Source organism: Typopeltis vanoorti, chromosome 9 (genome assembly GCF_054136105.1).
Source record: "Typopeltis vanoorti isolate ZY-2024b chromosome 9, IOZ_Tvanoo_1.0, whole genome shotgun sequence".
In the NCBI taxonomy this organism is placed as follows: domain Eukaryota; kingdom Metazoa; phylum Arthropoda; class Arachnida; order Uropygi; family Thelyphonidae; genus Typopeltis; species Typopeltis vanoorti.
The window spans coordinates 121,851,222-121,866,638 of NC_143557.1; the positions used below are offsets into that span (position 1 = coordinate 121,851,222).

The 15,417-nt window shown below is 35.0% G+C and overlaps 1 protein-coding gene across 2 annotated transcripts in view; it reads right to left on the reverse strand.

Annotated features, from left to right (window-relative positions):
• Positions 1-15,417, reverse strand: part of LOC150103481 (cleavage and polyadenylation specificity factor subunit 5-like) — a 186,419-nt gene that overhangs the window by 110,524 nt on the left and 60,478 nt on the right. For both annotated transcript variants that reach the window (XM_090398226.1, XM_090398225.1), the window contains exon 4: positions 509-598. In XM_090398226.1, coding sequence (XP_090254352.1) covers positions 509-598 — 90 coding nt within the window. The remainder of the gene's footprint in view (positions 1-508; positions 599-15,417) is intronic.

Genomic DNA, 15,417 nt, shown 5'->3' on the forward strand with positions numbered 1-15,417 from the left:
ACACGGGACATTGTTGAGTATTCCAGTTTCAATTCTTGTTGTTTAATTTAGAAGTCATACTGAAGATGCCCTTGATACTAGGACAAAAATTTATGCTAATTATAATATATACGTAAGTAATCCGTTTTATGTTATACGTTAATTCATTTCTCTGTTATTGGTTTTATTCACATTGTTCTTGGCCATCTGATAAATATTTCCATGCTCAATTATTGGTTCTTCATTTTCAACACTTCTAATTATATACTATCTCAGATCAGGTCCAGTCCCAAGATCTATGTTATCCTTACTTTCAAAAAATACATACATATGTCAAATTAATAATCCTTCTTTAATATAATAAATCTCATTTAATTTATATCTTTTTAGCCAAAGTTGGATAGAGGGGCTGCTCCATTACCAGAAGAGCTTTACTTTTCCAGGTTGATAGCAAATATTTACATAACAAATTTTTCAACTAATCCAAAGTTTAGATAATAATTCATATTCTACTTTCATTCCAACTTACTTGTGGTGGTTCAAAATTTGGTCTCCACCAATTTCCAACTGTATCCTCGATCAGCCAGTCTTGTTTAACACCATCTTGTCTACCTAAAGTCTAAATAACTTCCAATTTAGTTCCCAAATGCATTAGTGACATCTCTGATTATAAAACGTGACAATTTTTAAATAAATTAAACTGACTTACAATAAATCACCCTACCTCTTACTTTAGTAGTAAGATTAGCAGAAATGAAGCTACTCCACTGCATACCATCCAAAAAATATAATAAGTAAAAAAAAATATAAATAAAACTCGTTTTAGAAAGACACATTGACATTACCTCGATATTCTTACATGGAAAGAGACATTTTTCAGAAATTTCAAATTTATGTGCTTGAAAATAGTATAAGACTGAAAACAATGATAATAATAAGGGGGGAGGGGGAAATGGAAAGTTTTAGTAGGTAATGGAGCTACTCCATATCTCCAACCAGAAGCTAAGTTTAATAATATTCGAATTCAAGAATAGGAATAGTTAAATTATCTGTTCTACCTTTTTATCTAATGGTTTTAAGAATTCTTCCAACAAAAAAAAAAGAGCTTTTAACAGTTATGGGATCTTTACCTCTTCAAATACAGAAGAAATAGCTTACATTCTATCCCTTATGTGCATGGCATTAGTGAATGCATAGCAATAATAAATGTCATTAATATTTTTGTTCCCTTTTTACCCCATCAGAAAAATCTCCACCTTTCTCACTTCTTCTGAGGGCATGTTTCCATCTCTCAATTATCCAGGCATCTATCAGATTCCTTGCTTTTGTGGGTTTATTTTATTTTGGACAAACAGGAAGATCTGCTTTTATTTGGCTAAAAGAACATGTCTTATATTAAATACCATGCGCATGAACAGTCTGGACTTACAGATCATGTTATTGACACTAAACATAGGAACAAGAGAAGTTCTTCATAAAAGTTGTTTCCTCACAAAACAGCTTTATAAAGAAATGTGTGAAACTTTACTTCATTGTCCTAACTTAAACAGATCCAATTGTCTACATCTATTCCCTTTGTTAGAAATAGTACTTTTTAAAGCAGCTAATCTTTCCTAATTTTATTTTGTCTAAATACAATTTTTTTTTTTTTTCAAATAAGTTAGGAAATTGACCTTTTATAGTTATATTACATTAGCTACTTAGGGTGCTTTTTAGAATTGTCTGCTATTGTTTAATTGCCATTCTGTAATCTTGTAGTGATAATGCCTATGACTTAGGTGAAAATTCTACGTTAATAAAGTTTTTACATGAGTTTTCCTCTTGTTTTATAATTCTTTTCAACTAGATTATCACATTGCCTTCAAAAGTGGTGGATGGGAAAGTCAGAAATGATTTAAAAGAGTTAACAGTTATGGTATCTTTACCTCTTCAAATACAGAAGAAATAACTTACATTCTTATCCCTTATGTGCATGGCATTAGCGAATGCATATCAATAATAAATCTCTTTAATATTTTTGTTACCTTTTTACCCCACAGAAAAATCTCCACCTTTCTCACTAAAGTGATGTGTTTGTGTGTTTAGAATTACATTTCATGTGTGCACACATGAAATGTAAGTGTTGAAAGTGTTATGAGAAAAATTTAATTGTGTATGAAGCAATATTATAAAAAAAATTATTGATGGTAAAAAGATAAAGAAAGTAAAATCTTTGTTCAGCTTTACTTTCTCTATTAAGAAAAAAATATTTTCTGTTAGCATCTGTTGGCTATTTTATTTCAAAAATAATTGTTCAACACTGTTAACCTTTTAGCAGCAGAGAATATCAACGAAAGAATTTTTAATGTACTCAGATTTCATTTGAAGATTTTCAAAAAATAAAGAAAAGTGACTATAGAATGAATGTACATTTATCCTGTTGCAAATAGAATGCCTTATCTTAACTCCACATCTCTGAACAGGAGTGTTCATAAAAGAAGTTCTGTCAAAATAATTTATATATCTGATCTACACATGAAAAGCCAAAAGACATAGCTATAATATATTAGAGCCATGTGTGAACAAGAAGATAATAATAAAAAAAAAAAGGGAAATTTGTTTCACATTTTGAACAACTGAAGTTTGTATTCTTAGGGGAAGACAGATCCATAGAACATAAATAGATAGAATGAAAGAGAAGTTAGTTAGTAACACCTCTTATAGTTTTAGAGAAAACTATGGGGGAATAATAGTAGCTAATTCAGCAGACCACAGTCCATGAAATTATCTGTAGAACAGGCATAAAGTAGAAATGGAATGTCTATGGAAGAGGGAATAAAGTGCGTCTGTGAGAAAGGAATGATAAAATAACTGGATTACCCTCTTTTGCATAGAACTGAGCAATCTTATAGGATTTTGGTGCAATGCTCAAAATATGGGAGCAATATTCCATTGTTGGGCGGATTTAGCATTTGTATAGAGTTAGCAAATGTGAACGTGTGAAGTAGTGTCTTCTGAAAAAAAGTACACCAAGTTGTTTTGGCTGCTGCAGAAGCTATAACTTAAATGTGTTTGTGCAGGAGAGATCAAAAGTGTAGGTCAGTTCAAAAAAGGAAAATTTGATTGTGTTTGGACATCTTGGTATCATTGAAGGTAAGGGATAAGGATGCGAGCTTTTCCTTGTGAGAGATCAGACAGGACTAAGTTTTGGTGGCATTGAAGTCTATGATCTCCTTGCCCTATTGCGATATGGCTAGGAGATCAGAGTTCAGGACATTGGTTACAGTGGATCTTGAGGATTCTAATATTCGAGTAGTACAAGGAATGGAGTGTACTGTCGTCGGCAAAGCTACGGATAGGACTGGACGTCTGTGAAAGCAAGTCATTTATATACAAGAGGAAGAGAGCAGGCGAAAGGAAAAAACCATGGAATACTTGTGCATTGGTGGAGAAATCAGAGGAAAGGAAACCATCCATCATGACATACAGTGAGCAACCAGTGAGAAAGTTGATGATCCGGCTGTAGAGTGTTTAAGGCTGCTTGCTAAGTAGGTCTCTGTGTATAACCTCATCAAATGCTTATGAAAATGTCAAGAGCAACTATATGAGATTCTCCAAATTTTTCCATTACCTGAGTCCAGTTGTGGGTGGTGAAAGCTAGAAGATTGGTTGTGGCAGAATCTATAATGCTGGTCACTGATTAGTTGACAGGTCTCCAGATAGTGAAAGTAGTTGTTAATGACCTTCTCCATAGTTTTAGAAAGAACAGATTTGAGAGCAATTGGACAGTAGTTTATTGTCTGACTTTTATCACCTTTCTTAGGGATGGGCTGGATGTAGCTTGTTTCTCTGCTGTAGGGGCAGATGACAACTGAACAGGATAGACTGTAGAGATGATACAGAATAGATGTTACTTCTGAGGAACAAGTTTTTAACACGATAGTTGGGATACCAGGGTGCTTAAGGGTCAAAGCTGTATAACTGAGAGAAGACCACCACATAGCCTTTAAAGGAATGCGGAGAACCGACCAGGGTTTCTGACCTAATCTCCAATCCTCACCATCTCGTGGTGCACCCTGTTGGGTATCTACCTGAATACTGAACGAACGAGGATGGGCTGGCAATTTTGGATTTAACCGACCAAACTGTATTCTTATTGGCTTAAACCAATATAGAAAATGATAGCACAACATCACAAAATTTCATGCCGGCTGGGGCGTCGCTCATTTAAACAAGGCCCCCATTCTTTTCGTCAGGGAACCAGGGCGAACAGCAAAAAGTCAGCTACTGGAACAAATCTGAAAGCAAACCCCAACTCAACATCACCAGAGTTAAAGATCGGTACTATCAACATAAGAAGCCTGAATAGTAAAGAAATGGAGCTAGATGAAGAATTAGATAAGTACCAGATCGACATAATTGGGGTGACAGAAACAAAAAAGACAAAAACTGGTGAGATCTTTCTGAGCAATAAATACAAAATGTTATATTCAGGAAATGACAATAAAGGAAAAGAAGGAGTAGCCAGAGTATTAAGCACAAAATACGAGGCTAATCTTCTTGAATGGCAGGCAGTTTCAAGTAGAGTGATGTGGGCAAATGAGAATGGGGAACTGGACAATGAGATTTATTTGTGCCTATGGTCCCACAGAAGGTTCTACTAAGGTAGAAGTGGAGGAATTTTTTGAAGCTTTAGAAAAAGCAACTGAAACAATGAAAAAGGAAAAGTTGGTATTTGTTGGGGATCTAAATAGCAGAGTAGGAAATGATTGTCAGACATACAAAAATATTTTGGGAAAATTTTGAAAAATTTTGGGAAAAGAGAAAGCCAATAATAATGGCAAATACCTGTTGGATTTCTGCTCAGGACATGGACTGATTATTACTAACAAAATGTTCCAACATGAAAATGTGCACAAATTCACATGGAGAGAAGAGGCAAGTTATAAGAAAAGTCTCACTGATTATGTTATTGTTGATAGTGATGTTTTCTCCCTGGTGCAGGACACCAGAGTGTACAGAGGATTTGAAATTGGAAGTGATCACTATTTAGTCTTGAGCAGGATAAAATTGAATTTCATATTGAAAAGAATAACATGTAAGAAAGTTTTAAAGCAAATGAAAGTTGAGCAGTTCTCAGATGTGAACTGTAGACTAAAATACACAAAGATTATTGAAGAAAAAATGAAAGAGTTTGAGAACAGGAACCAAACCTTGGAGATTCAGTGGCTAGCCTTGAAGAAAATCCTGATTGATTCAGCCAGAGATCCATGTGATGAAGTTATCTGCAAGGATAGAAAAATTAGAACTCCATGGTGGACACAGGAAGTTAAAGAGGCAGTGAAGGAAAAGAAGAAAGCATATCAAAAGTTCCTGCAAATAAGTCAGCTTGTGCTCTTAGAGAATACAGAGACAAATGTAAGAAAGCTAAACACTTGGTAAAACTAGCTAAACAGAAGTCATGGGAGGACTTTGGTAAGAACATAGAAAATAAATATCAAGAAGGTGGCAAAATATTCTGGAGGTTGTTGAAGAAGCTTAGAAATGTAGGAAAGAGTGCTGTAAAAGGAGTTAGAGTGATAAAGTTGACATGAAAATGGGAGAAAAAGATATCCTTGAAGTATGGAGTAATTACTTTGAAAAATTGCTAAATGAAACAAGCAGTGATAGCACAGTGGTAAAAAACACTCAACAGTGTTACACCTGATATCTTAGGAATATAGTATTCTCAGCCATCATGGTGTAACATGAAGAATAAATATCATAAATTAAAACCCCTGCATAAAAAAAATGAATTATTTAATGGAAAATTTCTTGCATCCAGTAATATGTATAAAAGGGTTGTTGTTAAAGTAGCTGATAAAGGAAGGAATGTATTAATATTGTATTATGACTTAAAATAAGGAATTCTAATTAAATAAGTAGCTAACAAAGGAAAGTATAGAAAGTATAAAGTATAGAAGGAAAGGGGAGGACTCTTTTTGGATAGTCGCTTTGGGCCTTGGAGTTTGGTTTTGGTTCCGGTGGAGTTCACGGGGTTTTCCTGAGTGGCGACAGGGGTGATATCTCCCCGTCACAACACGGAAACGAAAGTGAGCGGGATTTCGATTCCCGTTTTCCCGAGTAGGAAGCAAAGGAAAAATTGCCATAGAGTCCTAGAAAAGGAGGGATCTTCTTCGTTTCAACACTAGTGATAACTATGCAAAGCCGAAAGCTGTAAAGAGATCGATGTCCTCATTGCTGATAGTAGAGCAAATGCGTGTGTTAAAGTATTCCAGAGTTACGAGAAGTTATACCAGAGGTTCGTTTGGAAAAGAATAAAGGGCCATACGAAGAGCTCAAGAAAGGTACTGTAAATCATAACCTATGTTAGCTAGAAATTTGTCTGTGAAAAGTATCGTGATTCCAATACAGAACTGTTGAAGTTATACTAGGACTTTAGTATATGACAGAATGTGTTATGTGTAGATTGACTAGTGTTAAAGATTTGTGAATGATTAAGAGTCCTAAGGTATTTTTGCATGCCTATTATATTGCACAAGATATTTAAATGACATAATTGTGTGTTAGTGCAAATAACGGTATAACGGAATAGTGTGAATTAAGTAATTACGTATCCTAAGAATTGAATGCCTAATGTAATGTATAAAATAATTGAAATGTCACAGGTATGTGTTAGCAGTGAATGATTTGTTAATCTACTTCAGTATGAATAATCAGATAGTGTGAATTGATCTAATTTGTTCACATCAGGTGAATTTGTGAATTAATGTGCATGGCGGCATAATCACAAGTAGCCATATTGCTTGTAATGATTTAATGTTAGTCTATAAGTATTTTAGTTTAGTATTTGAATTATACCATGTTTAGAAACTTAATAAACCTTTTGTTCAATGATAAAAGAGTTGTCTGATGTTGCTAATCCAATGCACCGCTTAAAATCATCATACCTAATCACGCGGGAAATTTAATGTTGAGGAAAGAGATTAAGACTGCAATAATATTTAAATACTAAGGGATATATTCGAGATTGACTTTCTCCCTATTTATGACAACATAAATGGTGCAGTTGATAACCACTTGAAAATATTGTACTTAGTCACGTGGAAAATTTAAGTTGAGAATCGAGTTAAGTGTCACGACTGCAATAGTTACACTTTCAGATATATTTGAGTTCTTTCTCCTTGTTTATGTATGTAATATCCTAAACTAAATATCCCAAAAGGCACAGTATAAATACAAATATTAGGGGTACTACGGGGAGCAATAACTTAGATATTGGTATAAGTTTTGGTAAAATCTCGGGCATAGAAGTTAGAAGAATATAGATAAAAAGAATTTGTAAGATTAGAGCAGAAATCGTAAATTGGGACACAACAACAACAGGAATACATATCGATACTTGAAGTAGAAAAAGCCATCAAAGGCTTAAAATGTGGAAAGGCAGCAGGAGTAGATGATATTCGACCAGAAATGCTGAAGTATGGTGGTATAAAAGTCTTACAGTGGTTGCACTGCATAGTTCAGAAGGCCTGGATAGAGGGGAAAATTCCTGATGATTGGAGCAGAGCTCAGCTCTCATAGTACCCATATATAAAAAGGGAAATAAAACTGAATGTGAGAATTACAGAGGTATTTCCCTACTGAGTGTACCTGGCAAGATATATGCAAGTATACTTGAGAAACGGTTGAGAAGAATTGTGGAAGAAAAGCTTGGTGAAGAACAAGCTGGATTCAGGCCAAATAGAGGCTGTCAGGATCAGATCTTCACTTTACGACAAATAGTTGAGAAAGCATGAGAATATAACAAAGATCCATATTTAAGTTTTGTAGATCTGGAAAAGGCATATGACAAGGTGCCAAGAGAGAAGCTATTCAATACGCTGCTGTTATATGGTGTCAATGGGGCATTATATCAAGCAATACTTAGTCTTTATTTGAGTTGTAAGTCAGCAGTTAGAATTGAAGGAAGTACAGGAAGATGGTTTAATGTTAAATCTGGTGTGAGACAAAGATGTACATTATCCCTCTGTTATTCATTATCCATATGGATCACATTATGAAGGAAAGTGGTATTAAACACGATATCAGAATTGGAGATGTTAATGTCAGCTCTTTGCTTTATGCTACCAATGTTATACTTCTAAATAAATCCGCTACAAGTTTGCAAGATTCCCTGAATAAATTGAATAACTGTTGTAATAGATACGGTATGAAGGTCAGCATTAAAAAGACAAAGACAATGAAAATAGGTAGAATTGTTGAAAATGTCAACTGTGTTGTGAAGGGGGAACCTGTGGAACAAGTAAAACATTTCAGCTTCTTAGGCACAATTTTTAATGAAGATGGTAAATTAAATATGGAAATAGACAACAGAATGAATAAAGCTGGTATGGTAGGAAATCAACTGAATAAATTTATATGGAATAAGAGAGATCTTAGTCAGAACACTAAATTAGCTGTATACAAGACATTGTTCAAACCAGTTTTAACTTATGGATCTGAGAGCTGTGTCAGAAGTAAAACACTTGACCAAAGACTAGAGACCGCAGATATGAGAGTCCTAAGAAAGATTAGAGGCATGAACAGTTGGCATCAATAGCAATATCATATTAAAAACAGGATATTAGGAAAGAACTTAACATTGTCAGCATCCAGGAATGCGTTAGCAGAGCTAATCTCAGGTGGTATGGTCACTTAAACAGAATGGGCAAAAACAAGTGTTCTCTGCCAGGTTGGCAGTAAAACGACCCAGAGGAAGACCAAGATATAGGTGGATTGATAACGGTACAAAGTGCCTTAGACGATAGAAATATAAGATCTGATAATGTTGGAGTCTTGACAAGTAACAGACTGATTTGGAGGAAAATGGTAGATAGGAAGTTAGTAATGATGTAAATTATTCATGTAGTACTATCACATCCTGTACATGTCAGGAATATGATGATGATAGTTGAGATACCATCAAGACTAGATGTTTGTGTTCAAGTTATTAAGAATACTTCGAATTTCTTTCTGTCAAAAGACTACAAGTGACATGAAGTGAGCAGTTCTTGGTAGAGTTAGAGAACTTTTCCCAAGTCATTAATACAGGAACTGGAAGAGAAAAGAGATGCCAGTAAGTTAACCTGTCAATAGGAAAGGTAATATTTCACTGGGTGATGGAAGACATCTACCACCTACAGGTCTAGTTTGCATTTCCTCCAACTAGGGGAAAATATGCATTTGTAGAGGAAATGCTTGCCAGAATGTCCTTTAAGATTCATTCATTTACTTCTGTATCGATTTAAAAGAATTCAGATTGGAATTCCACTGCTTAAATTTTTTTTTATAAAAATTGTAAAGATAATGCTGAATTTTTTCCCAAAAATTTGTAAAACTTGACAAGCGTTATTCCATACTCAGTTTATTTATTATATCCAGCTCGCAAGAAATAATTTTAATTAATGTAATTATCAATTAAATAGTTTATATTTATTTAATAACTAAATAAAGAGATCACTGAGTGCTATTGTATTGTTCGGTTTCACAGTGAGGTAACTGCTGGCTAAATTGATGGAGCATTTCCTCTCCAACCAAGTACCTGTAGATTTGAATTCCATGACATGGATGCCTAGGAATGTCTTTAGACAGAAGATGGATTTCATCACCTAGTGTGGACCACAACATTACTTACTGGAAATTTGAAGTGATTTGGAAAAAGAAAAAAAAAATACTATATTTACTAGTAGGTTTATAACATTTTGCAGGTGAGATGAAGTTAAAAAATAGGGCTATTTATTGAGGTGGTTTTGTTTCATTACTATGTTCTCCAGTTGATCTGTTTTAAAAATCAGTATTTACTTTTAGATGTAAAGTCTTCATAAATTTTCTGCATAACATCAAATTATAGATGTGATTATGCAGAAATTCCATTTATAATTTGAATGATGATGATCATATGGTCCATTCATTTGACAAACCCTGTAGTGTTCAAATATTCCAAGCTTGAGGATCTTCTACATATAGGTATAATCAATCTGTTAAATGTTGGTCTCCTTGCCATTCTTCATCAGAATGAGGTCAACCTTTTCAACTTCAATAATATCAAATTACAGTTCTGTATTATTTCTCACGAAAAAGATTTTACCTCACCTCCCATTACCTTTCAATAATATTTAGATCCTCAAGCAATATCAGATTTCTCTTCTGGGGTTCACTTTTAAACCTTTCCTGATACAAAATGTCACATCTATAACATTCTCAGCATCCAAAAATTTGATGACCTTCTCAAGATGCTACTTCTATACAAATATCAAATCTGCCAACTTCTGAATACTATTCTTGCACTTATGACACCCACACAGAGAGAGAGACTCGCTCACTGCAATTAGTTTCTAATAGACATTCTGTTGTTGCCTTGATTTTATTTCCCTTTTCATTTTATCTAAATTTATATTCTGAAGAGGCCTTCTTATAGTGTTTTCCTCAACGACCTAAGGAAAACATTGTGGTGAGGACTGTTTTCAAGAAATGCACAGGATTCCTTCTTTATTCTTAACCACTTACTCAGCACTAACATGTTACAGGTTTTGGAACTTCTCATATATGAATAGAGGATTAATATAAAAAACTAAATTTGAATCAAGTAGAGAATAGTTTAAATTCAAGTCTTTCCATAATGGCTAGTATCAGAAACAATTCAAGGAGTGAATCTCATTATTTATATATGTATTTATTTTGTAAATTATTCTTTCAGTTCTGCAATTAATGGCTATTCTATTCCAGCAACCTTCTGTATGAATCAATACACTCTGAAAATAATAATTGATATACAATATATATATATATATATATTGATGGAACAAATGTCTAGCAGGTCTTTATTCCAGTAGGGTTTCTCCATGAAGTGTATAAAGTTCCTTCTCACTGCAAATTTGCCTACTTTAGATTTATGTGATGGTCATTGTAAGGTTTAATGGAATTAAACATATAAATAATTAAACAACACATTTAATCAATCCTATATTTTGTCCCAGCTGAGACACTGTCAAGGAAACTATACTAAATCGCAAAAACATACACAAAATCCCACAAAATAACAAATAGAAAAATTAGACTGAAAGCCTAAAGTCATATGAGGGGCACTCTACATGGATGCTGTTGGCTAGTCCTAGCTATATTGGGTGGGAGGCTTAAGAATTTTAAAGTTTCCCAAATCTTGAGAAATTTAATACGGTCTAATACTTAATATTTATAAGGTCGGTTTTTAAAATCTGCTCCTGATTCTAAAAACTCTTTCAAATTTGCATTTGTTGTGGTTAAGCATATTAGTTTTCTTCCATTTGATTCATTTGATTCTGTACAAGATATCCAAGGCATGGTCAGCTAGATCTGACTAACAACAATTATGGTGGCAAATGTATTTTTTATGTTCTTCTAGGTGGGTGTTAGCAGTTCTCCTGGTTTGATCATAATAAGATAAGTTGCAGTAACAAGGAATCAACTGGTCATCCTTCTTGAAAAGGTGTAGGGACACTGAAATTACTCTTACATATGTGTTAAGTTGAAGATAAAACTTCACTCTTCTAGAGCTCTTGGTACAGGCATGCTAGCTTTGTTTCTGCAATAATAGATCAGTGCAACATGTGCTACTCTATTTGCTATCAACACAACCAGTAACTGTCTCTAAGCAGAACTGTCGTCAAATATTAATCCTGAACTTGGGTCTAGTCTATACTCTCTAATATCAAATAAATAGGCCTGTAAAGAATTTTTTAAAATAAAGGGGAAACACATTAAGAAATATTAAAATCTGCATAGATCTTTTTCTCAGTCACACAGTCAGTTGTTTTAAGTTGAAAACATTTCATTCAGAAGGCACAATGAAACAAATGCAAATTTGTTTCATTGTGCACTTGCAACAGAGTATTCACAACTTGTCTCCTACCACTGGCAACAATATTAGGCTTGACATAGAAAACATTGTTTCCTAAGTTTTTCAACCTAGAAGAAATCTCTCTAACAGCCAACTCTTCTCTCTCCTGAAATTAAAGACAGTAGCATAATAATCATGAGAGCCAATAAGGGCAATTCTACTGTAGTCATCAATGCTAGAGAATATAACTGAAACATGAATGTGCTACTCAGAAACTGCAGTACTTATAAACCACTGGATAATGATCCCACTAATTATAAAACAAAACATTAAAAAACATTAAAGGTCTGGTGAGCAAGCGTGTAGTAAGTGTTATGAGGGTGATTACAGAGAAAGAGAGAGAATAAATTACGTGATAGTAGAGTAGAGAGTACTGAGAGAAGACCAGAAAACGTTAATAGTGATAACATTGAAAGTTTGGTGGTGGAAAGGTAGGAGAACATAGAAAACCTGAATAAGGAAATAATGTGCTTACAAATCTTGCGTTTTGTCCTCCAAAGGACAAAGCGCAAGATTGAAAGACTGCAAAAATGAAAGGAGATTAGTCAAATTAGTTCACACCATGGTGTATATACTTGAGTGCCCATCACAGACAATTAAGACCACTGTTGATGACAGTATTATACTTAGGAGGAGTTGGAAGTTCCCATAAAGGCTCTCCCTGTGTCTCAATGCATATAATTGTAGAGATTTACTTTCTGACTCTCTAATGATGGTGGACTCGACAATTCAAGTCATCATACTAATAGACTCTCAGTGATACATTACAAATAAGATCCCAAACAGGGTTAGTCTAGAATCATAGTATTAGGAATAAAGTAGTTTAAAATAAATGTCAGGCAGAACAGTTTAAAGTAGAACTCAAGAACCCAGGCTTCATACTCAGCTCATGCAGAAGCATGCAATAAATGTAAATTAGTTATCAGCACATCCAAATCCAACTTCATAAAATTCACTAGAAAAAAACTTGTCTCTTGTCCAAATGGCAGCCACACCTTCTGGTCCCTCACAAAGCAATTGAATGCAACTTCTGCTTACCTATGCTCCCACCTCTCTCTCTCCCATCCAGATGGCATCGCTATTACAACACCTAAAGAAAAAGCTGACTGCCTGGCATCACTCTTTTCCTCTAACTCCTGCACAGATAGCAAAGGCAAATCAAAATTCCTTCTATATCAGCAACTGAGCACAATATACCTCCTGTGGCCTATCAGCAGAAAGGCATAAGTAGAATAATAAACAACCTGAACACTATAAAGTCGTCTGGTTCAAATGGCATCTCTCCTACTGTACTCAAACATTGTGCTCCAGAGCTATCACCTGTCCTCTATCATCTCTTCAATCTTCTTTACTCAGCTGGCACTTATCCCATCTCATGGAAGCTAACATATATATCCGACCCCATTCCAAAAAAGAGAGATAAAAGCCAACCATCCAACTACTGATCATTTGCCATCACCTCAATCTTTCTCTCCAAAATAATGGAGAAAGTTATCAATGGCCAACTTCTTCACTATCTAGACACTCACCAGTTAATCAGCAACAACCACTACGGATTCTGTCAATCCAAATCCACGGCTGATATCTTAGACTACATCAATCACCACTGTACACGTGCCATGGAAAGGTTTGGAGAAATGTGTGTGTTGCCTTGACATTTCCAAGGCTTTTGATTGTGTTGAGCATCAAAGCCTGCTTTGCAAACTGCCTTCCTTTGTTCTACCTGCCACTCTCTAACTGGATAGCAAGCTTTCTCTGCGGTCATTCCCTGCATGTCATGGTAGCTGCACCCGCTCTTCAAGCTTTGTCACCTGCATTGGTGACAAAGCTTGAAGGACTGATTGAAATTAGACATAAATGATCTAATTTCAATCACTGCAAATCCTATCCACAGCTTTGCTGACAATATTACTCTCCACTCATCCTACTCCTTTGACAAACCCTGTAGTTCTCAGACATCTCTTACATCAAGATCACCTGCAACTAGTGCCTTAAACATTGATCTCCATGCCATCCTTCAGTGCAGCAAGGATAACCTGCTGTCCAACCACATATTCAAAAATCTTGGCTGGCACAATGCCAAGAAGAGTCAATTCATGTTGAAGTGGAGAAAGGAATAAAGCAATGTATGAATTCGTCATCAACACACGAAATCACATACTTTATACATAAATTTTCTAACTGTTGTACAAGCAAAATAGTTACCACTTTAAAAACTAGAATTTTCATAAAAGAAAAGCTAATTTTCTGCCATTTAATAAATAATATACACTCATAATTGATTAACCTATTATTGGAATGGATTTGCCTTCTTCTGCCATGCGCAGAAGTCGCAAGATATCTGTGGTCGGATAGTAGTCACCTGCAATGCAGCCAAAACACAGTCCTGCCTTTTCTCTCGCAAAGGGGATCTCAGCTAACCTTCCCACCTTCCCTCATCCTCGGTAATACACACATCACCAGACACAATGAGCTCTCTCTCTCTCTGGATTGGCATTTCCCTTCAACTTCTCTTGACACAAACACTTCACATAAATAGCTTCCAAAAAACTAGGCATTCTTTTCTGCTTAAGAAGCTATTTTATATCCATTAAACTACTAATCTATATAAATCCCAAATCTGTCCATCCTTAGAATGGAATGCTGTTCACACATTTGGAGTATTGCACCTAAAACTTCCTCAAAAATTCTCGATGCTGTCCAGAAGAGAGTAATTCGGCTCATAGATAAACTTTCCCTTTACAGGTTCACTTCAACAGTTATCTCACAGATGCAATGTTTCAGCTCTGTGTCTCTTCTATATATAATTCCATGGTCAATGCTCATGAATTAGCAAATATCATTCTATTAAAACAAGAGCATGTGATGTAAAACATCTCTTTACAGTAAAACTACAAGCTGATTGAATGTGCTTCACCTCCTCCTCATTTATTCCATCTACTTCTGCCCTCAGAAACAGCTCCTCTACAATTTCAACCTACAGCTCTTTAAGAATGTAAACATGTTTCTTCTTTCTCAACTCTATAGGTTTTGAAATATAGGTTTTGAAAGTTTATTTTTCACTTGGTTAGACTATAATAAATTTAGTTTAATCCTTTATCCAAGTGTGAGCAAACAAAGTTTGCGCCTGAAAGTATCTTCAGGAGTGGGGTAAGGTGGTACAACACCAGGCAACTCGTTGCAAAGGTGGAACAAGCTAACATGACTCCTATCTCAGTATCTCCCATAATGCAAAACACATCTCCTTGTGGATATGTATAATGTTATGCATTAAGGGAACGGCCACTACCCAGACTAGTTTCGACCGTTATTGAGGTCTCTTCAGTGGGAGCCAGGCCCAGAGTTGGAGATACCAGGCAGAAGCATTAGCAAGGTCATCTCTACCTATAGGAGTTGCCAAACGGTGTGCCACCTTTTTATTAAATTACTCTGGATTTAGAGAAAGATGTTGAAAGTTTATTTTTCACTTGGTTAGACTATAATAAATTTAGTTTAATCCTTTATCCAAGTGTGAGCAAACATAGTTTGCGCCTGAAAATATC